Raw genomic sequence first — 24,311 nt, 5'->3', positions numbered from 1 at the left:
CCAGAAATAGTTATGACACCGGGGTCATGGTTTTGAATGAGAGACAGATAGAAAAAGACAGAGAGATCTGATACTTACCTTTTATACGCACTACGTTGACTGATGGATATCCAGGACAGAAATAAAATCATTGTTGTGCAGTGGACATCTAAAAGGAGAGCCAACCACGTTAGAGAAATAAGAAAAACCACATACCTTTTGTAGATCTTTGTTGTAGAAATTCTTCAAATGGCCGGACGTGTACGAGAGATAACCTAAGACCGTGGCAATGTTAGACGGGCTGACTGCTAATAGTAAAACTGAATATGCCTGTTTGGTTTGATAAAACAATCTTGAGATGATCTCAATATTGGGTGTGTAGAGGCTACTGTACATTTGGATAGACACCCAATCATTGTCAGCCTCTGCAGCCTACAATTACCCATAATAACCACCTTCTGTGTGGATTTGCGAAGACATTTACATGCAGTGTTGGAGAAGCTACTTATAAAGCATGGCTTTGCATATACCAGTACTGTACTGTAGTACATCACACCAGAAAAAACAACTACAACAGTTACTCTACTGAGAAATCTAGTTTTGTTATATAAAGCTACTTAGTAGTAGTAGTAGTTCAAACTACTTGGTTAAAAAAAGTTTAAATTGACAATGTACATGATTCAAAATTACAGTATAACAAAACAGAATACAAATGCCACTCAGTCGAGTTTATTACCTGAGACCTAAACCTGTCCTAAATAAAACAATCCCATCTGGGCTTTTTACCTCTGGACAGAGCCAGACCACCTGCAGACCTGAGAGTAGGGTCAATTTTGTCATCCAGTCTAAGCAAGAAAGCAAATTATTGGCCTTCTCTTACATGACACCACATATTATGAATCAGTCCAACAAGTAATGGAAAGTGCTCATTTCCAGTTCCACTGAAAAGTATGCAGTTAACACATTTATTATTATTTCTATGAGGCACCAATGAAAACATGTTTGTGTCTGTTTATTCTGATTATGCAGGAGTGAAAAAACATGAGTATACTGTCCAATTGTTTCCATAAGGGAAGATTGTGTGCAGCTTTATGGTTGTGTAATGGGCTTGTAAACTGCATCAGAACATCCATCAGCTATAGGCATCACCACCTAGGAAAAGAGGAATAATAAAACAGATGTTAAATAAATTTTTCAAAATTGCATCTAGGTTACCGAGTTAGAAAAGTCATTACAGGCCCAACTTGAGCAGCAGTTCAGAGATGTGTGTGTGTGTGGAGATCTTTTCTCTGTGCAATGATGAAGTGATTAAATCTATTACCAACTGACTAATGACTGGCCTTATTTCATTTTTATGCCACTCAAACGGAGCTCAACACATTAACTCCCAGGGTAGCTCTGTTCAACTGGAGAAACCTTAAATGGGTCGCACCTGCTCAACCTGAATGTGGTGCTGCAAGCAAGGCAGAGAAGGAAAGCGAGACTGATACAGGGAGTTCAAAAAAGCCACTGGAAGCGTTTAGCAAGTGCACAGCATTCACACACATCGGCAGAACTGTCAAGGGTCAACCTCGCCTACACTTACACGTTTTAAATGGCCACTAATTGTAATGGATGACATGGAATCCATCAATCATGTACAGACTTAAAGGGTTTTACCTGCACTTTCCAACAAAATGCCATATGAAATCAAAACAGCAGAATGTACTTAAGTGTTTTTAACCGTTTTTGACCAATAATACTAAATAATTAATTAGAAAGAGAGCAGGGTAAAGAGGTAAATCTGAAGATGAAGACAAGCTCCTGCCGCATTGTCTTTTATATATAGTATCTTTAAAGAATAATAGAAGAGCACAGTGTACATAGTACAGTGATTCAAAACCTTAAGAATTATTCTCTTCAATGTGTTATGGGGAACAATTCTGACCTGGACCTGTGAGTGTGACAAAAAAGGCAAAAGTGAGGAGTGTGAGGTAAATATTGTGTTTAATAAACAAACATCAGTCAGGGAACTGACATTAGTCTGGGGATGGAGGAGGGGGAGGGATATAAAGCACAATGCACATGTGTAGAGGTGGGTGGGTCATAATTATCTGTTACACAAGGTGCCCCTGTACAGTAGGAGCAGGAAGTTCTATATAACATACAGATCTGGATCCAAGTCTACGGTACAAAAACTTAGCAGCAACATGTTAACGTCGGAAACCAAGGGGCTAACAAAGTAGTTTCATTTAGAAAAAGTCACAGTATTCTTTAAGCATAAATTTGTTAAAAAGATAAAAACAGTTCTAAGCATCCTCTAGGGTCAATACTACTCACAAGATCTGTTTGTGAAATACATAGGTAGGGAAATTATTTATACATTTATACTCTAATATAAAGACCTTCTGGTAATGGCACAGTACAAACTCTCAGGAAACGCGACAAAAATATACAATGTCTTCATGTCACATTTGCAGATTAAAATGTAACTAAGGTCTCTGGCAAGCACAATAGTTTCAGTGATCAAAAAACAACTTCTCTTCAACCAAAATAAAGGACACCATTTTGTTAGTTCAGCTATCTTGACAGACTATGTCGTTTTAATACAAAAATAAGGACAAATATAAATTAATATATATTAAAAGTATCAGATTGATACATGGGGGATCTAATGAATAAGTACAGGTATTTATGATACAATAAATACTTGTCATTCATGACTTGGGGTGGATAAACAGAAAGAAGTGTATTTAACCTGACAGGTAATATGCAACTCTTCTACAGGTGAGAGCCTTTGTATGTTTGTGTGTTTGTGTGTTGTTCAGTAGCTGTATAAAGTACCACAAGCTTGAGCACGGCTGTGCATGGGATCGGCTTCACAGTCTCATAAGGCTCAGGAGGTCTGAGAAAGGAGGCCGCAGACTACAGAGGTGGTGTCTTGTGTTGTATGGGGCTATCACTGCCCACCCTCTCCTTAATGCAGCCCCTCCTAGTGGTGAGTCCGTGGTATGACCAGTTAAAGTTACTCCTAAAACACACAACTCACTGACAGGAAGCATGAAGTCTACAGAAAGCGGTCAGTGACCGGTCAGTCCTCCAGGGAAGAAGAGACAGTGCAGCACACACACAATTGGAGTCATCATAACCGATGAAAAGAAGAAGATGTAAGGAAAAAGTCAACTCTTTTTTTTTTGGCTTTTTCTTCACTTCATAATAAAAAATAAGTCTGTTTTTTGTACTTTACAATAAAATTCAACATTCCCACCAAGGAAGCATCAATGATCAGTCCAGCACTGGCAAGAAAAGAAATTCTTTTTTTTTTTTTGACTATTTTCAGGGTTTTTAAAAAAGAGTGTTGGTGGGGGTAGGACGGTGGAGGGTGGAGGGTTTTCTCAAGAGGAGCTGGGACCTTGGACAACAAAAGGGACGAGGGTCAAGTAAGGCAGGAACACAGAACACATCTGGAGAGGGGGAAAATCTGCCGAAAGTTTTGTCTTTCTCTCTTTTTTTTTTTCTTTTTTATGAGGAACACTTTGTACAGCCACACTTGACCACTTTCTCCACTTCCTGGACAAAAGAAGAGCCGTCAGTGCACTGAAAGGTGTATTTCCGGCGTTTGCTGCGGAGGGGGGTGCAACAGGTCCCCTGTCCTTCTGTCCCCCCTGTGCAGCTACCTCGACACTCTAGACGGGAGACCTTTTCCTGGGTTTGGCACGCCGCGTAGCCTTGCTGTCTTTGGTAGACATCTCGGACCCGTTCCCCTCGGCAGGCCACCTCTGCAGGGATGAACCAACAGAAAGATTACAAATCATGAATGATGTTAACGATACTCTGAAGGGACAAGGTCATGATGACAAAATTGATCGTGAGGGTGAGAACATTATGGTAACTCAAGGCATTAGTGGACCATAGAAAGATCAGGAAGAGGACAGGGACACATAGCCCCATTTGGGAGTGCCTCCTTTTCTTAATGTGAGACAGGCCCATATGGTTTCATATAAAACCTGCACTGGAGATGGGAAAGGTAACCAGATGTACATTTGCCAAACCAACCTGTTGGGTCTCAAGACTAATCAATTGGCTTTAGCAAAATGTATGCTCCATACAATGAAACAGTCCCAAATGGGGATAAGGGACATCATGATTGATGACACAATACATAAATCTTTCTTCACAAACAAGTGAACTATTGGGTAATAGAGAAAAGTTATCTCGTACAGAAAATTGTTTTTATTTATTATTTTTATTGGTACAAATGAAATTCTGACCTGTTTCTTTTCAGATTTAGCTTAAAAACAAATTGAATATGTTACTAATAAAAATCTTGAGCGATTACCTTTAGTCTAATGTAAACGGTAATGTAAGTTCAATTAAAAACAGGTATTCTAAAATAAAATATTGTGACTTCCTTGACTTGCCATTTTTACAACACATAATTTTAAATAAATAAATAAAACCACTCAAGCAACATGTTGCTGATGAGAAAATGAGGTGAAGCAGAGGCAATGGGTAGAGCTATTTAGTTCTGCGTTGGAGAGGAACAAGAATAAAATCAGAACAAAAAAGGCTAACAGTAAAATGTGTCTGGGCAGTCTCACCTGAGTAACCTCCCATGTGGGATTAAGAGGAAGCTCGGGAGAGGCTGAGTTGAAAAAGCAACGAGTTAGAAGTGTTAATGCAGAGACAGTAGACACTGTTAGACATGCACACGAAGGTGAGAAACTTCAAATGAGATATTAAAGGAAAAACAGAAACTAAGAGGAGTTTCTCTTAAGATAAACATGCTCTAAATTCAAAAGCGTGAACAACATTACAAATTATTTTTAGAGGAATGTGAGAAGTAAGAGGTAATTTCCACATGCAGACACACCCAACATATACTCTCCAAACATGCATCCATGTTTTCCTCACCTCTGTCGCATGCCTCTCCTGTATATCCACTGTTACACTCGCAGTATGCCTTGCCCAGGCCCGACACTCTGCATTTGCCATGTTTACAGTGAGACAGGCTACAAGGGTTAGCTTCATCCTGGTCCTGCTCATCACAGAGGACGCCAGCAAACCCAGGCTGGCAGCGACAGGAGTAAGAGTAGGAGTTGATTGGCAGGCAGGTACCATGGATGCACCTGTAGGGTGGCGGGATAAGATAAAGATATACAAATCCATATAGCGATTCAAAGCCTGGAGATTACACATAGCACTAAAGCCACTCACTTGTTGCCATCACAGGGGTTGCTGACTTGCTGGTCACACAGTGTTCCTGTCCAGCCCGGGTGGCAGGTGCAGGTGAAGCCACGATGCCCTGTTGGGTGGCAGTCACCCTGGATGCAGGGCCTGGCAGGGCGGGCAGCCTGGTTCTACCCCTTGGCCCAGCCACTGTCTGGTGGTGCTCTGTGCCATCTCAGAGCCTGGAGCCCCTGGCTTCAGCCCAGCCCCGAGGTCCTGGAGCTTCCCATTGATGTACAGATTACGGAGGCAGCCATGAAAGCTGGTGCCATTGCGTCCACCTGAGCTGTGTTGCAGGGCTGACAGACCCCCAGAGGCTGAGGCACGCTCTGGCATCCCTGGAGGAAAAAACAAGTAATTAGAGATAAGAGTATCATTAATACAAAGACACATTATCTAAATACATACAAATAACACACATAGTAAATTAATATAAAATCTTTATATAAAATATAACAGGCTTTGTGCAATACTGCAATGTCAGATAACAAAAGAACAAAGTGAGAGGACAGATAAACCAGATGTACTAGTTCTGTTGATGCCAAGATAAATGTCTATTTATGATGACTGTGACATCTCTTTCCTCTGGCACCATTGAGGAGTTTTAGCCAGGGAACAGCTAAAATCTCTGTGCCAAAGGCTCAGTCATGATCCTTAAGGGACACACAGTAAGACATGTCATACTAAACCACTAAACAATATTTTCTTGGGTACTCCACTAAGACAGTAATCAAGACACTGATAAAAGTTTAGTTCCTTTGTGCCCTTCTATGAGAAAAATGGCAAACTTGTAAACTGATGAAAGGTACTGTTATTTCTAGTGAGTTTTGAGTTTCAAATCAGGATCAAAATGCACATCAAGGTTTTGTCACATACAATACACACACAAAGTGCTCAGGTTCTTACCTCCAAGGTAAAGTGGAGAGTCGATATTGAGTGTGGACTGCTTGCTGATGGAGTTGATGGACTTGGGAGGACCGCCATCAATGGACAGAGACAGAGTCTGGTCTGATGCTACCAACTCCACAGCATGGAAGCTGCCATCATTCACTGTCTCCACACTGAGAGAGAGAGAAGTGAGAGACTCTTTCTAAACATTTTGATCATCCATTACATGAATGTGGCATCAGTTCGTGGATTGTTGTTTTCTGTTTGTAAGTGAGTGTACCTGTATATCGCAGAAGGAGGGTAGGATCCAGTATCATAGCTGACCCTGAGGCGTCCCCTGTACAGCTCCATGGCAATGTGATCATTGTCTCCTTTATACAATAACACACCACTGTCCTCATCTGTAGCAATCTGAAAACACAGCAGGGTGTCCATGTAAATGGTGCTCCATACAGTGGAGAAAATGATTAATTATTCAGATCCAGGTGTACTGAGATTTACAGCTGTACCTATTACACAGTATAATCAGCAAAATGTACTTTAACCTGCAATTACCTTTCTGGACCACTTGGGGGCAGCAGAAATTAACTGTAAACAAACAGTTGCTTTAAAAAAAAATCATTCACTCTTTTAGCTGTGTTTTTGGTCTCTACTAGCCACAGTTTGTGCCTCTCATGTTTAGCATACATAAGAGAGATAAATATTATCTAACCAATGAAACTGATTTGTGTTAATCTCTATGACCCAAAATACAGTATATATATATGCTAATACCAGAGAGACACATACCAGGACTAGGCCTCTACCAGCTCCTGAGGGAAATATCTGGTTCTTTAGCTGCTAAAATGCTTCACTACTGTATGCTCACCAGCAGCAATTCTCTGTAGGTTTATCATGGAGAGCAATGCCTTTGGCATTTTCACAGTCACTTGATTTTCTTATGATAAAAATACTGACTATAGCTGCATGTTGAGCAGAAACATGGGCACTAATCTATGCATTACATTGATAGATATGTAATACTGGCAGAATTTTAGTGCTATGGTGGGTCTAGTTTAGAATACTTCATATGAAGTTACAGTAGGTAGTTGAATACAGCGGTTCCCAACCCACGGGCCAGGCCCCTCCAAAGGATCACATGAAAGGTTGTGAGATGATTAATGGGCACAAAAAGAAAAAAGTTCTGCCACACAAATGTTTATACATTTTTAAACTTTTCTTTCTCTCCTCACATTGTTTGTGAAATTTTGGGTAACTTAACCAGAACTCAAACTTGCACTTAATCGGAGTCCATGAAGTTTTCACCTGTAGACTGATGTTTGTCTGTGATGACAGGAGACTGGAGGGAAACTGCAGGTAGGACTCGCGGTTGACAAAGTTGACACTGACAAGTGTCTCACAGCGGTCACCCTCGTAGCCATGGAGACACTGGCAGCGGGGGTCCGTTCCCACAACAACACACTGTGCCCCATTCAGGCACTCGTGGTTGTCACAGGGACTGGTGCGGGGAAGGACCATCGGGGGAGAGAACTCACAGAATAACCCACTGGACACATATAATCACACACACACAAACACACACATGCACACACTGATTATAGTAATTATACCTGAAATTCTGTTCTTTTAATTATAAGTTTGATGTGATACATTAAGCACAAGGTGCAGCAATACTCCAATTTACTGCAGGGAACACCAAAGGATTCCTAATCATAGCTAAGAATGTCCTTAACAACCTTAACGGTTTCTAATAATTTCAGTATGCAATGTAAATGTACTTCTAGATAGTTAAAGGTCCATTAATAATGGTTTTAAACATTGTTAATTGTTAAATCAAGTGAAAATAAGACAGGACTTGGTGTCGCTCTGCTATACTAACCCCTTGCATGACTCTGCTGTCTCCAATGCTTTTTGTTGTTACTGCAGCTTTTCTAAATTGTGTTTATGTGTTGAGTCTTTAAAAAAGCCTACCACTTAGCCATGGTTATAAGAAGTGAGTAAAAACTTTGCTTTTAACTGGTTGTCTGTGTGAGTGCCAGTGTGTTGTTTTTATTTTTGCTTTTCATAATTGTATTACTGGAAAATTGCTGTACTGCAGGGAAAAAACTCTCTTATGTGGTATGTTCAAGTACAGTTGGACATCTGAGATTTTAGAGGTGACTGGCTTAAAGAAATCAAAAGCAACTTGGTTGGGATACAAAACCCTGAACATCTCAATGTGGAGGAAAATTTTTCAATAGTCTGTCCTCCCAAAATTGTGAAAGAGAACTTACACTAGTTACAGACAGTTGACAAATTAAAGGAAAAACCAACATAAAGTGTTGGGCCACCAGAGCAGCTTTGGTGCACTTTGGCATTGATTCTGAAAGTCTCAGAACTTCACTGAAGGGATGAACACTATTCTTCCAAAAGATATTCCCTCTTTTGTTTTGATGATGGTGGTAGAGACGCTGTCTAACACTGTCTAACAACACCTCCCACAGGTGTTCAACTGGGTTAAGATCTGGTGACTGTGAAGGCCATGTCATATGATTCACATCATATTCATACTCATCACACCACTCAGTGACCCCTTTTACCCTGTGGATGGAGGCATTGTCGTCCTGGGAGAGACCACTCATTAATTCCAGCTTTGCCTTTAATTTGTCACTTGTCTGTAGATAATAATGTGTTCACTGCAACAACAGACAATGAACACGAGGGAGCCCTCCAACACCACTCACTGTAAACACATACAAGCTTAGCATTATGTATGGGGGAGAAAAACATAAAATAAAAGAAAAAAAGACAAAAAAAAGCCAACTTTAATTTTTTGCCATAGCAGAGATGAAGGTCAAACAATTGATGACTTCAGTTTGGAAAACATCACTAACTTAAAACTAACGTAAAGACTATTTGAATCTATTAGGAATGCTAAAAAAACACACCAGAGGTGGTCAGTAATGCAACATTTGAATCTATTAGGAATGCTAAAAAAAAACACACCAGAGGTGGACAGTAATGCAACGAAATAAACACAATGCACTACACAACAGATATTGTTTGTCAAGGAAACAGTACTTTGATATGACCAGTATGTGTACGTTCCTGCTCTGATGTGTTCCCTCACCTGTATCCCTCTGGACAGACGCAGGTGTAGCCATTGACGGCATCAATGCACTGGCCTCCGTTCTGACACTTGCTCTCCTCACAGTCGTTATAGTCCAGCTCACAGTGCTCACCTACATAGCCTGGCGTGCACTCACACCTACACACATACAAACACACACATGTACAAACACAGAAATGTGTGTTGATACTAAACTTGGTTCTGCTGTCTGCTCCTTGCACACACAGATGTCTGTTGATTAGATTTGTTCTAATTGCTTGTGTTGAAGAAATTTTTGTATGGAAAACATACCAATTCTCTCTTGACCCAAACAGTTTAGAGGGTACAATTACTCCCCCCCCATCTCAATCTTAACTAGGTGCAAGAATACAGTGAATTGAAATAATTAAGGTGAATTTAATGGTGTAAAGACAGCTAGACATGTTTTTAAAGATGTCTGATGAAGAACACCGAGTTCCAGACATCTACTGCAAATGTTGATAAATTTACACAAACTTAACAACAGTGCACAAAGGCACATGCACACTATGCTGACTACAGCACTCATCACAGGGGAGTAAAACTAAAACAAAGTTCAGATAAAATCTGGACAGGAAACCTTAAAACAGAGCCAAAATCACACTCCCAACACTTTCCCAATAACACACATACAAACATATTGCTTATCTCTGCATGGAAAAATCAGCAGTTAGTTTATTTCAGTGTAAGAAAGTTAAGTACTCAAATCCTGGATGATAGAAAGAAGAAGACACTGTTCACTCCACCAACTTTACATATATGTGTGTTTACGTGCATGTGCCTGTAGAGTATGTTGCATGACTGTGTGTGTGTGTGTGTGTGTGTGCAGTCCACTCACTTGTATCCCTGAGGCGTCAAAATGCACTTTGAGCCGTGCTGACATGGGTTCAGCTCTGAAGCACAGAAATCCAGTTTCTCTTCACATAACTCCCCTAGAAACACACACATACACATGCGCGCGCACAAGCATGAACAATCATCGCAACACCTTTTCAGTACTTTGCATACAGTCAGTGATAAGTGAAATTATAGCATCTCAGTATTTTCCAGCTGCCTCACACTGTGTTTCTACTTTGACTCTTAGTATGACTGAGACTCAGTGTGTGTGTGCTCTTGTTTTTATGTGTTTGTGGGACCTGAAATCCAGGAGTTACTCGGGGTACTGACAGTCTACTTATAGGGCCTGGAGGCTGGGCATCACCAGTAGTTGGTCAAATTTTACAAAAATGGTGGGGTGTAAGGTTAGAGTAAGTGTTGGCTTTGGTTAAGGTTAGGGTAAGTCTCCTGAAAATGAATGTAAGTTTATGTGTGAACCCTGTAAATGATGGCCGCGAGTCTGTGTGTGTGTGTGCTGTGATGATGGATGACTCTCTTGGAGCCAGGACCAACACAGTGGTCTGATAAATGATCTAATCTCTGATGGTGATATTCCCGAGTGTTCCTGAACCTCTGAACGAATTATTGATGAGGCATCAGGGAATAAACCAATACTCCTGACAGTCTACTCTGGGAATAATCACATAAACACTTGGGGATCAATGAGGATGTGTGTTAAATGATGGGAGATGTGTATGCATGTTTGTGCTTTGGAGCTTTGAAGGAATCAGATTAATAAAGTTTTATTTGTAAATGGAAATTCTCATTCTTGGTCCTCGTTTATATGTCAGCTCTTTGTATAATGTGTCCATCCTATGTGCATAGTGTGATGAGCTAATAAAAAGGCATTACATCCATCAGATAGTTATGTTGCAGGCAGCAGACAGCACATTCTCTTCAGCTTGCATTCCTTGTTGTGGGACATCTAAATTCCATTTTTAAAAGAGAAGGATGGTGATATTTTTTATTTTTCTTGTCAGCAAACCAAAATGAAGAATCATTATAAGTTGTGTTTATGTAGTTATTGCCACAGTTTTCCAAAACTTCTACTAAAAGCATAGAACTGAGCCACACTCTTGCACTGGGTGACACGTTCCTTCATTACGATGAAGATGGACACTGTAGTTTATTCTGAATCAATCCCACTTACACCGTCTTGTTCCTGTAAATACTCAATAAAGCACCAAATCTATGGCTGAGAGTACTTCCCACCAACTGCATTATTTTCTCCTGTTTCAGAAACAAAAGGTTGTATTTGTGACCCATTTTAAAAAATATAGGTCCCTGGGGCTGAGTCCCACAGACAGGCTGGGGAAATTGGAAAGCAGTGAGAGATGGAAAACATATTTCTGGCTTTGGTCTTTTCATGGGAATTTTGGAAGATAGCAAAAATATTAAATTTCATCAGCCTTCTCCTTTAAAGTCCAAATGTTTACCTGGACTATTATGACACAGTTTACTTGGACTTTAGCATGGTAACAACATGTAAGCAAGCAAAATAAATAAAATAAACTCAGTGGTCTGTTTGAACATCAAGCATGTGCGCTGTTAACACAGAGCATGGCTGCATATAGTACAGTATGTGAAATCTGCCGTGCTGAATATGACATTTTTTGGCAACACAAGAAAAAGCACAGGAAATGAGGGAAGGAATGGAAGGCAGGAAGGAAGGAAGGAGGGAGGGAGGGAGGAACAGAGAGAAGAACAGACTAACCTCTCTCCACCTCATTGGTAGCAGCTGCAACCACATAAAAAACCCCCCGAAACAAAACAAAACAAAACAAAACAGACAATAGATGACAGAAAGCAGAGTGAGACATAAAGATAGAGAGAGAACACCACCACAGAGGTTAGCAGTCAGACATGATTAGCAACAGTGCAAAAGCGGACAAATGAGTAGCAGCAGACCAGTGTTAGTCAGAAAACACACGATTTGAGCGCAGTTCAATACTGTAAAAAGATTCTGCTTATCTATGTATGCGTGTCTCAGTGGAAACAATAGAGTTACAGAGTGAGAGGAGGTGCTTCTGGTGTCTTCATTTTTCTTATAGACAATGTTATGTGACTCACAGTTGGAACACTGCTGCAGCTTAGATCAACATTAAACTCATCAGTACAAAAAAAGACGCAACTGTGTTAAAAATACCTGGTTCTTTGAGAAAACCTTGAAGGTATGAGCCTGTGTATAATAAAACTTCAATGGAGACATTAATGGTGACTCCCACTGCGAGTTCTGGCAGGAGACATCCAATCACTGAACTAATCATTCTGGCAAGTGTAGCACTAACTGCAGGAGAAAGCTAAAGATCATAGTAATGAGGAAACTGAAAAACAATCTGCATCCACACTGCTGATAGATGTTGTATTTATATGTCAGGGTCAAAGGTGAATGTGACGTCACCTTGTGGTTTACCAAAGCTTTTATTTCACAGATGTGTGAGGGACCAAGTAAACAGAATTACACAAGGTCTTCATGAAACCAAAAAATAACTTCTGTGGCTACAAACATTATAAATGAGAAGAGGACCAACAGAGAGTGAAACAAAAAGAACATGTAATTTACTCACTCTCAAAAGTGAATGCAGTGTTAAGTTACTCTTTAAATAGATTGACTTTTAAATCTTTTTGGAAGAACTCTGGGACTGCAGAACTGCCATTTTGTTACAGTCAGATACGCACCTCTTTTCCATGGCAACTGCAGCTGGGGCTCATGGGTATTATAATATTTTGAGCCATCAGTCAAGTCAAAATGACAAAAACATAATTTCTCAAAAACAAAGATGAAATAACACAAATTTTGTTGGATCTGTGCCTCATCCAGCAGAGTGCTGTGTCTCTGTGTCAGGTGACATTAAGGATACTGTTGAAAGGAAAAAGCTGAAATGAAAATAAAGAATGGGGCAAAAACTCTCCTGGCACCAGTGACCCCTCCCACCGCGTAGCTCTTCATTAACATGTTACCTGTGTATTCTGGTGAGCACATGCACGTGTAGTTGTTGATTCCATCAACGCAGGTGGAGTTGTTCTCACAGTCGTTATCTTCACAGTCATCAATGTTGATCTCGCACGCGTCGCCTTCGAAGCCCTCTGGACACACGCACCTGTGAATACGCAGTGGCAGACACACACACACACACACACAAATGAGCAGGGCAATATATCGTACAGAACACTGTCAACAGAAATCTTTGGGACCTATTGATGACAGACGCTCAAACACAGGCTATCCAGCTCATAACAGCAGTGTCAGCTCCGTCTTCATATCCCCAGTAGAGAGTCATTATTCTGTTAACGTGAGCGAGCCTCAGCTCTGTGAGTACCACTCAGGTTTATTACTGCGCACACACACACACACACACACACACATGCGTATACATACAGAGAGGTATATTATGGGTTTAATAAAAAGCTCTTATGCAGCATACACTAGAGCAGATTAATAGCTCATTATATAGTCAACGGCAGCTCTTCACAATGAATATTCACCCCCTACAGCCTTGAAAAAAGCACACACAGATGGAACTACAGACTGAAATGACAAAGTAACAGCAGAGACAGAAGAGGGCAAGGAAAGGGATGGAGAGAGAGACAGACAGGATGAGCTGTGATCTTAGCTTCTCAAATTGAATGTGTGGGTTGTTAAATCTTCTTGGAGTGAGTAGACGGGCATTAGCTCCCCTCCTGCTAATACTAAACAGCCCCATGAAGATAAGACAATTCTCACAGCAGGGAGGTCCAGCTCAGAGGCCGACTGAGGCCACAGCTGGTCTCCCGAGCTATTTATTTCCTGTAAATTCATTCCCACCTGATATTAGTGGCGCAGCATCCCTGATTGAATTACCTGCTATGTCTGCTGCTGTGTTCTCAATGATCACTGGTTCACTGGTTTAATGATTTCTGTTGTTTGATATCTTGTGTTTTGCATGCTTCACCATATCACTCTCTTTTTTAAAAATGGCTTTGTGGGTGTGTACACTGTATTATTTATTTGCAGGTAAGAAAGTATTTTTATTTTTGTAGCTGTGGTATCCAGTTCCTCCAGTTATGACATGATCTCACCAGCTTGGTTGCCAAGATCTGAAAATGCTGCACTTTAAAAAAAAGTTTTTATCTTAAACATTATTTTGAATGTAGAATAAAAGTGAGTGAGTTCCTGGGTCTGTTTTAACCTCCCCACTCTGCAGCCATTTCCCATGCAGTGGTCAAAACAGAGATTTTGAGTGTTGCATTACACTTCCATTAAGTTGGGAATCTCACAATAAACAGGATAATAATAAAAACTAACCAGGCTGTAAAAGTTTTATTTAAATAGTCTCTCACCAAAAGTTGCTCCCCTCTCCTTCCTTCAGGTGGCAAGTTCCACCATTATGGCATGGGTTACTGATGCAGGCGTGAATGGGCTCCTCACAGTTCTGGCCCTGTGTGCACACACAAACCCACACATGCTCAGTGCTTTCAACGAACAACAGCTTCCTATAATTGTCATCTATTTACATTTATTGTTTAAAAATAGTTTGAACACAACCCATTTGCTTTCCACAGTATGTGTACCTTAAATCCATAGGGGCAAGTGCAGCGGTAGTAGTGCACAGGGTCATTGGAGCAGGTGCCGTCGTTCTTGCAGGGGCTTGACAGACAGGGCTCACACTTAGCCTGAACACTCACATCCACTGGGCCTGTGTGATGCAGACACACCAACCCACGTACACAAACAACACATAACATATCATGTTCTGCATTTAGGGGAATAACACACAGGTTTACCAACATGTAAACAGCTGTACGTGATCAGGGACCTGCATAAACACTGAACCTTCAAAAAACAACTTTTTTCGGCAGGAGATAAAGATTCCCCTGCCTGCTATGTCATTTTTGACATTTCAATCAGAATTTTAAAATATTGTAGATCAGACAATATTAGATATATGTTGGGAAATTACATCTTGATTAATAAATGGTTGATAAGTGAAAAAACAATACGTATCTCTTCCATACTATTAGGTAAGACAAGGTTTTGTGGAGGTTAGATCCAAGAGTTGCACACATGTGTTACTGGGTTATAAATGAGAAAGATGACAGATTTTATTTGCAGGACCATGTCATGTACAGAAGACACATATATTCCCAATTGTTTTGATGACAGAACATCAGCATCTAACAGCTGGGACACAAACCACTGGTCAGAGCATGAGGGCTGAAAGGGAAGCAGGGTCCAAAAGACAAGAAAACTGGGCTGGGACTGTCTCAAGGAGCTGGGGGAAGGGGAGACTGAGGAGTAAGTACTGTGATATGATTGACTGCTTTACCTGGCACCAGAAAACCACAAGGCCCCGGGACTTCTACAGTGCGTCAGTTAGATTAGGTTAAAAACAGGGTTTCAGTTATGTATTTATAGTTAATGTAATATAACATGGTTTAAAGATCAGCAATCAGTAGAACTTTGTCACATGACGAGTTGCAGCCAAAATCACAATGCTCATAAGCCAGTTTTTGGATCTTAGGGTAATATAAATTTAAATATCAGCATATATGCTGCTGTCCAGCGTATGCACCTCTATGTTCTGCTACTTCAGATAAACTTTTTTTAGAGAAGTATACTATTTCTTAAGCAAAGAAAACCTTGTAAAACAGCACTGAATTATTGAAAAATTCACCAGTACAAATGTTAAAACAAAGGGTGTTTTTCTTTTCATAATCATCTTACACACATGCATGTCTCTGCATGTGCATATCTGCTGGCATGTGCTCCTGTATTACTGCAGTACTGTATGTGTGTTACTGTTTTTCTTTACCTGTGCAGGTAAACTTCTTGGAAGGCGTGGTGAGCAGCAGTTTGTCAGTCATGTCGCCCCTTTGTACCCCCTTTTTCCCCGGCCTGCCAGCCACTGCATGTGGCAGTCACAGTACAGAGGGTTGGCACCCAGAGCCCTGCCAGCCGGTGACAGAGAGAGTGACAACAACGTTCAGTCATAATCTCAGGGAACACAGGAAAAGTCAGCGCTTTAACCTCAGGGACACAGTTTCATTTCAAAACCAATGTACAGTACCAGGGTACAGAGCTAAATAAGCTAATGGGATACAGACAGTCTCCCACTGGTATTCCCCCAGCAGGAAACTCAACGTATTAGCATCGTCCTCCACTTCTGTACTTAGTTACTTTCCACCACTGTTACTTATCTGACTTTTATATAAAGGCTTCAAGACATTTTATTCACTTTATTACTGTGTTCACCACCCACGCGTGGGAGTGCTGAGCTGTAAAAGCCCTTCTACAGAAATGTCAGTTTAGCAGATTTTCATTATTTATTAAAGAAAGTAGCTACAAAAACTATTTTGCTGTTGTGGCCACAAAGAGGAAGAAGAGGAAAAAGATTTTCTCAGAGGAAAAGTTGCTCAGAGGAAGAAGATACTCACTATATTTACCACCTTTTGATTTCAATGTTAAATATTTTTATCAGCTGCCAATATTCTAAAAAAAGCAATAGGTATTCTTCGGATACAGGTGTAAACTTTTAACTGCTCTAAATCTAATTTCAGTAAATCGAGGGCAGGAGAAACGAAATGACTGTAGATTGGTTTGTTACTCAACTACTGTTTTAGTTTAAGCCTCACTGAACAGGCTTTTACCTTCTGGATGATGAGAAAAGGCTCTTTTGTTCTCTTTATTTTGCAGTTGTGGACTCTTCAATCACAGAGAAAGACATGAACAGTGATGTGCTACTTACAGGTGGGAAAGTGATGACAGATCTTTGAAGGCTCCCTCTGGTATCAGTGATATGTCGTTACCATGGAGAGAGCTACAACAGAATGAGGGCAAGAGGAAGAAAGAGAAGAAAGGCAGAAATGTAGAAAAAAGTCTGGATTGTGTCTTTAGCACCAGTCTAAGACTGACTGTGTGTACAGTGTTTCTCAGTGTCGGACAGATACTCACAGCAAACGCAAAGACTTGAGTCCATCGAACGCCCTCGCTGGTATGCACCGCAGGCGGTTGTAGCTCAGGATTCTTTAGATACGAAATAAACATGTTGGCATGGATACAAATGCATACATTTTTACAGTATCTTCAAATACGAGCAGGAATTTCAGAGCACAGCTCTGTTTATGACCACTGTCCACTGAGCAAAGTGGTCGAGCAAACAGACACACAGCTTAACACACTTGTCGGCACAGACGCATCTGTCCCGTTGGAAATGTATACATGCATAAGCATATATGCGTGTAACAAGCACAAATATAAACAAACTGCACTCAAAGTGGACAATTTTCACTGTTTTGATCAGATTTTTCTGAAAATTTAGGCAGTTTTATTTACAGAAAGATAACCTTTGCACAGTACATCAGTGTGCATTCTACCGTTAAGTCTGTTATTGAAGATGTGCTATTTTCCCCTCAGTCCCAAACCAGCCCATTCTTCCGTTCTCTGACTGTTTAATGATATTTTTTTACTTAATTTATTATTAGGTGTTGTTTGTATGAATTCAACTTTTACTTGTAAATATTTTCAGCTGCTCCAGGCTCCTTGCTCTGTAGCTGTAAAAGCAGCTAACAGTGCTCTAATGGGCTCCTGTGAGTCATCATGTGACAATATTCATGTGTGATTACTTTAACAATTCAACAACAACATCCTTTCATTTTATCAAAGGCATCATCTTCTTGTGCATTTCTGGGCTATATGCATTCATTAATACGCACATAAACAGACATTGCAAAGGGACTGAGGTAAAGCCAGACTCACAGGGTAAGCAGTTCGGACATGTTACTGAGGCTGTGGTTGGACAACGTGCTGATCTGGTTGTTACTCAAATCACTGAAAAGGAAACAATAACAGATACATAAAACACACCCAACACATGCATAAACAAATGCACATACACAAACAGATTATGCAGCATATAATAGAGGAGCCTGCGCTTCTTTACGCTGCTGTACTGGACTTGTTAACTTCAACATCAAGGCCAAACCAGGTGACATCAAAAGTGATACAACAAGGAGCTCTGATGAAATATCAATCAGTTAGTTTTGGTCTTTAGTGCAATGAACACACAGGCCAAGTCACAAAGGGTGTGGAAGTGTACATTTGAGTGTGGAAAACTCTGGCCCTGTGATTTGTGAATTCATGTCTGAGTGTATGTGTGTAATATCTGCTTGTTGAGGTCATGTACAGTAGGTGAGACTTACATGAGTGTTAAGTGTTTGTAATTGGAGAGCTCCGCGGGAACCTGAGTGAAGTGGTTACCATCCAGATACCTGAGAGCACACAGCGAGAGATGGTTTGGAGACAAAAGAGAAGGGAAGAAAAACAAGTGGGGAAAATGTAAGAGAGACAATTAAGTTATTTAACCATGTGGGAAAGTTCCTGATCTCCGCTAGTGTGAGAACTCATTACTGCTATAGCCATGATACACACTGGAGTTTAATATCCCCACATGAATCCTAATACAGCATATCCACCCTTACTCTCTTTCACACACACACACACACACACACACACACACACACACACACACACACACACACACACATGCACGACTAAGATCCTATCTCCTTCACTGTGTCACAGTGTGCTATTAATCCCATGTATTAATTAAGTCTTTGGTAATATTAGAAGAAGCATGTCCCCCACAAGAGAAGCAGAGAAATTGTACAAAATCCTACCAAGCCTTTTGCCTAAAGTTTAATTAAGGGCTATAATTTTTCTTCAGGGGTTTTCTGTCAAAGATTGAATGTATGTGCGTGTGTGTGCCTTTGTATTACTTACATTATGGGGATCGAAACCTGTTAACACACTCATATTTTGGGGACTCGGCCAAAATCACTGAGTTTTAGGCTGGCAACATGGTTTAATGTTAGGGTGAGTTTAGGTTAAGTGTTAGGGTCAGGGCAAGGCATTAGGCAAGTAGTGGTTATGGTTAAGCTTAGGATAAGCCTACAGGAAATGAATGTATGTCAATGTAAAGTCCCCACAAGGAATGAAAACACAGCATGTGTGTGTGTTCAGGTGAGTTTCTGGAATAAAATTCTCTGCAGGCTCACAGTATATGCACCCGTGTCTCTGTGAGCCTGTGTGCTAATGTGTGCTTTTTCACATGTAGTCTGACCAACTCCACTAAGTTAAAATATAGATTCAAATGCTTTAGTTTTCTAAGACCAACTGATGCTAAGGTGGGAGCAACTCTATGTAAACTAGACCCAAATTCACACCAGACAAAATTTCAGCGCTTTATAAGCACTACTGAGGTGTCCACCCTTTCAATTCACACAGACTCTGACTTGGGTAGTTGTATTTTGTTGTGTAATTTTTCTAGTTACAGAAAAACAGATATAATAGTGACTCCAAAAACCTGGAACTCAATGACAAAATGACAAAATGTGTCATCTGAGGTACAGTAAACTGTCATGCAAAAGATGAAACTTCTGCGACTGTTGAACCAGCTAGTGTACAGTGTTAAAAGGTGTGCTGGTCTTCAACTCACAGTTCAGTGGTCTCTTTGGCCAGGCCTTTGGGCAGCACGGTGAGACCCTTGTTGCTGCAGCGCACCACAGTGTCCAGGCAGGAACACTCTGCTGGACACCTCAGCACAGGAGAGCAGCTATTCTCACTGTTACCTGATTGGGACAATTGAACAGGTAGAGGGAGAGGTCAAAAGAAGAGGGAGGATGATAGAACAAAAATCTGTCAGGGCTTCAGATGTTGCAGAATCTCACCATCTTCACAAGCAAAATCCTGGACAGCTACATCCTGGATGGGGATCTCCTTCAGGAAGTACGGATTCTGGCAGCGAGGGTTACCGGTGACGATGCGTTTTCTCCTCAGCCAATCGCCGAGCCAGGCCAGGTGACAGTTGCAGTTGAAGGGATTGGCCAGAAGGTTCCTGGAGAACAAAGAGAAAGACTTGAAAGTGCTCAGAGGCTTTTGTTTAAACATTCATATTTCTGTAAATATGTATGAGTGCGTCATATTTCTTTGCACTCACAGGGTGGACAGGGAGTGCAGTGTGTCGAAGGCTCCGGGGTTCATCGACGTAATCTGGTTGTCGTAGAGCGACAGGAGACGCACCGAACTCAACCCCACAAAGCTATTGTTACTCACACAGCTGATATGGTTACTCCTCAGCATACTACTCACACACAGACACAAGTGATTCAATACACAGTGTATTTTGGAGAAAAAACTGTCAAAAATATTCTATTTGTGATAATATAAACCAGCGATTATGCATGCTCCCATGTTTTACTTGTGTGTGTTGACATTGTCATAGCATGTGAGAGCATAATGGCTGTTATGCACACTTGATAGGATAACGTGATTGCATATGCATGTACATGTGTACCCACAGTGTGCGGAGGCCATTCAGTCCCTTCAGCATACGGTGGTGTATGTTCTCTAGTCTGTTGGAGGTCAGAATCAGTTCATTGACCCCTGAGGCTCCTTCAAATGTCCCCTCCTCTATGTCAGTGATACGGTTATTACTCAGGTTACTGCAGGGAATAGGACACAGGAGCGGGAAAGGTAAGACGACAATAAGAATGAAAACAGGGAGAACAAGAGAGAAGAAATATGAAAAGAGAACAAGAGGAGGACAAAACCACCAGGAGGAAAATCAGCAAAGATAGAATGAAGAGTAAAAGGGGGGTAAGGTATACAGAGAGAAAGACACATGGTTCATTTTGATTTCTGTGTCAACATGTACAATCGCAATATTCTCCGTGTAACCTGAATATGACTTCCTCACTTCAATGTGCGATTCTTTATTTGCATTATGTGTATGAGAAATCTGACTCACATCTTCCTCAGCTGAGGCAACTTTTTGAAGATTCCAGTCGCCTCGAGCACAGTGAATTCATTGTTGTTCAGACGTCTGAGAGTGCAAAAGAGAAGACAAAGACAGAGCACCAGAGAAGAGACACAGAGGTGGTAGAGATGAAAGGCAGTGTTTTCTCCATACCACACACAGATACACTTTGTACTACACAGTGTAGTGACTCACATTTCAGCAGTGTATTGAGGAATGTGATCTGGTATTTTGGTGAGTTTCTGGTTGGAGCAGTCAACTGTGGTGCCCTCACAGCGGCACTTCTCGGGGCAGGCCAAGTCAGCGAAGCAGTCCCCTCCTAGCTTGCTGCGGTAGTCCTCAGTACCTGTCACAATCACAGCCACAGCATCACAGAACGCTCACTCCAAACCCCAGAGTTTCCTGGTACCTGTTAGAACAAAAACACTGCAGGCGGCCAAAGTGAGGGCCATGATACAACAGAAGAATTTTGAGACACTTCAGAGAAGCTGTACTGCAGTTATTTGAAGTGGAAATGAACCAAACATGCTCAAAAACCATAGCTTGATTATGCTCATATGCAACATTCCCCCTTGAGCATTACTTCAAAATGCTGCATGTGTATTAAGGCCTTAAAGGATCCAAGTCCACAAGACATACAAACTGTCAAGGTTATGACATGTATACAGGCACACACACCCACACAAAAATAAACACAGAGGAATTTCAGTCCTGTCAGACTACAAAGCAACTGTTAGTGTTAAAAATGACAGCACAAACAAAACACAATCAGAAATGAAATCATAGCAGAAAAATGCTTATGCACACACAGCCAGTCATTTGTCACTCACAAACACACACATCCACAATGGTTGCAAGGAGTGACAGGAGATTGCTGTAGGGTTTTGCATGGCCGTTCCATGGTGCTTGACAGAACCATGTTCCACTATAGGAACCTGGCAGCCACATGGTTAGATCAAGCACAAAGGAACAACCTGCTGACTGACTGCTCCTCCGCTGGAACACAAGGATGGGAAATACAGAGGGAGAAGTGGAGAGGAGGAGGACAAGAGGAGAGGAGGGGAGGAGAGGACAGGAGAGAGGAGAAGGAGAGTAAAGGATAAGAATGAGAGGGATGGAGAGGTGTAGGAGAGGAGAGGATAGGAAAAGGAAACAGGAAAGAGGAGGGGAAGATGAAGTGAAGCAAAGCTAAGGATAAGAATAGGGAGAAATGTAGATAACAAGATTTGAAGAAAGATGGTAAGATGAAGGATGAGATGCAGGAGGAAAACAGACCCAGCTGCCTTGAGAAAATGTATCACCTGGAACGAAGAAAGGGGGAATGGAGAAGAAGATGATATGATCAGATCAGACAGGTGAGAAAAGTATAATAAAGTGGTCAAGGAAAGGCAGAGAAAGAGGGGGGAAGGAGAGACTGGGACATCTAAAGATATCTAAATTCACAGACATAACACAGGACAGCAGGAACAGTGGAGGAGAGTTACAGCAGCACTAAAGGCAACAGAAGCCCTGACTTCTAGGAACACAAACACAACCATACACCAACACACAACGTCACACACCGATACAGAAATCAGGAGAGAAATATACGAACCACTGTGTGCTAAAGTGCAACATGTATAAATATTCTCAGCACTGCTATATGTAAACAGACAAAAGGAATCACAGAGGGGGTCAAAGGTCACTGTGGTGGAGGTCAAAAGTCAGAGGCCAGCTCGGGGACGAGGGATGGAGGGGCTCGGAGCTGACTGAGAATCAGGTGTGTCTGCGTGTGTGTATGTGTTACTTACAGCCGACATGGTGTACTCCTGAGTGTGTGAGAGAGGCAGTAGGAGAAAGAAGAAGGGATTTCACTAGTTTATTTAAACAGGAGGGAAAGAAGCTGATGAAAAACTGAGAAAAAGATGCAACCTTTTTGTGTTCAGCCCCCAGGCAGTGATTCATTTGAAGGGGTAATGACTCGTGAATAGTGAGAATTGTGCTGGCATAACATGACATAGGTTGGGCGCTTTTATCTATCGCACATCCCAGACTTGTTTGCCTGAAGCGTGTCTGACTCTATCATGTCTTGGCGGGGATCATGACATGACAAAAAGCACACACAGTCAGATAAAAGTGCCATGCTAATGAGCAATTTAAAAAAAGCCAAGTACATTGTTTTGTTATGTGCATATTTTGACATCCATCACTTCAGCAGATTTAGTCTTCACAAGACTAAAACAAGATCTGGTTGGAGGGATACAACTGGAATTAATGCACACAGGAGTTTTTCTTCAAACACGTATAAGGGGGTCAGAATAACACACTGTGAAGAAATGATGCAAATTAAACTAGAAGATTTCAGATGTATTGATCAAAGGCACGATGCCAAGACTGTACCACAGAATAAAACACGTCTATTCAACTTTTTTTTTAACTGCAAATGTTCTTAAATTATTCAGCTTTGCCCCATATGTGGTATGTGGGCTTTGAAACCTCTGTCCCCTGGTGAGCTTCAGAGTTAATGACTGTAGTGAGCAAGCGGACACATACATACGCACACATGCTTCCATCCAAAACACACCATGTCTCCTATGTGTGCTGCTGTGGTAATGACCGCCTTTAGCCCTGCTACTGATCTCATATGCATGTCTGATTTACATATTTCCCAGCACCCCTCTGAGCATGGTAACTGTGTGACCTTTTGATGTTCTGCAGTGGGCGACACGAACACAGACGCTCACATATTAACTATCATGAGATGTGCTAAGAGGCGAGGAGGACTAGTATTGAATATAGTCTCTGTGATTGTTGTACCAGTATAGTTTTCCTATATACAGAGCCTCGCACACAGTCCCCAGCTGGCAGCAATCTGAGCTTAATACTCCAACTGTTTCTTTTCTCACTATCATCAAGGTTACAGCTACCACTGAAAATCTGGTGCAAGGACAAGACTGTGATTATCTGTTGCCTGGTTCGACGTGATGTGTTATGATGTATATTAGGCCATTAAAAGAAAATGTCTTGGCATTCAGAAGGTGTCAGTCAAGGCAAGTCACTTTAGGTGTTGAGTGTGCAGCGTCCATGCACCAAGTGTGGCCAGTGTTTTACACACAAACATGACTGATGTACAATACCTGGGATGTAATACTGCTCTATAGCTAATGGAGAGACAGAAAGGGAGAAAGTGAACAACAGCAAAAGAATAAAAAGACTAGAATAAGAAAGCACTCACAGGCTATGTGTGTGTGTGGGAAGAACCATGGATTTATGAAAGATACTGGATACTGGACTTGTGCATGAGCAAAAAAAGAAAAAGTGTTCTAGCTTCCTCACTGCGGTGCCCACTGCACACGTGCATTAGTGTTTGGTGAGCCCTAACCCGTAGAATGGGGAAAAAATGGAAACAAGGCTGATGGGCAGCACTGTATCCAGCTCTCTTAATACATCCATGGGAAAAC

The 24,311-nt window shown here is 41.3% G+C and overlaps 1 protein-coding gene across 1 annotated transcript in view; it reads right to left on the bottom strand.

Moving 5' to 3' along the window:
* Positions 1 to 3,464: 3,464 nt before the first annotated feature.
* The window catches only part of slit2 (slit homolog 2 (Drosophila)), an 87,227-nt gene continuing 66,380 nt past the window's right edge, over positions 3,465 to 24,311 (bottom strand). Inside the window, 24 exon segments of the mRNA XM_020602110.1 lie at positions 3,465 to 3,737; positions 4,873 to 5,087; positions 5,176 to 5,292; positions 5,294 to 5,525; positions 6,094 to 6,248; positions 6,356 to 6,486; positions 7,381 to 7,621; positions 9,185 to 9,322; positions 10,041 to 10,134; positions 13,040 to 13,179; positions 14,399 to 14,496; positions 14,630 to 14,754; positions 15,871 to 15,930; positions 15,933 to 16,006; positions 16,804 to 16,875; positions 17,010 to 17,081; positions 17,814 to 17,885; positions 18,257 to 18,325; positions 19,552 to 19,684; positions 19,784 to 19,950; positions 20,053 to 20,196; positions 20,414 to 20,557; positions 20,863 to 20,937; positions 21,067 to 21,217. Coding sequence (XP_020457766.1) covers positions 3,481 to 3,737; positions 4,873 to 5,087; positions 5,176 to 5,292; positions 5,294 to 5,525; positions 6,094 to 6,248; positions 6,356 to 6,486; positions 7,381 to 7,621; positions 9,185 to 9,322; positions 10,041 to 10,134; positions 13,040 to 13,179; positions 14,399 to 14,496; positions 14,630 to 14,754; positions 15,871 to 15,930; positions 15,933 to 16,006; positions 16,804 to 16,875; positions 17,010 to 17,081; positions 17,814 to 17,885; positions 18,257 to 18,325; positions 19,552 to 19,684; positions 19,784 to 19,950; positions 20,053 to 20,196; positions 20,414 to 20,557; positions 20,863 to 20,937; positions 21,067 to 21,217 — 3,176 coding nt within the window. The 3' untranslated portion in view covers positions 3,465 to 3,480.

Source organism: Monopterus albus, unplaced genomic scaffold (genome assembly GCF_001952655.1).
Source record: "Monopterus albus unplaced genomic scaffold, M_albus_1.0 scaffold54.1, whole genome shotgun sequence".
Lineage (NCBI taxonomy): Eukaryota > Metazoa > Chordata > Actinopteri > Synbranchiformes > Synbranchidae > Monopterus > Monopterus albus.
Note: the sequence above shows the minus strand (reverse complement) of the source record. Positions and strands in the feature narration are given on the sequence as shown.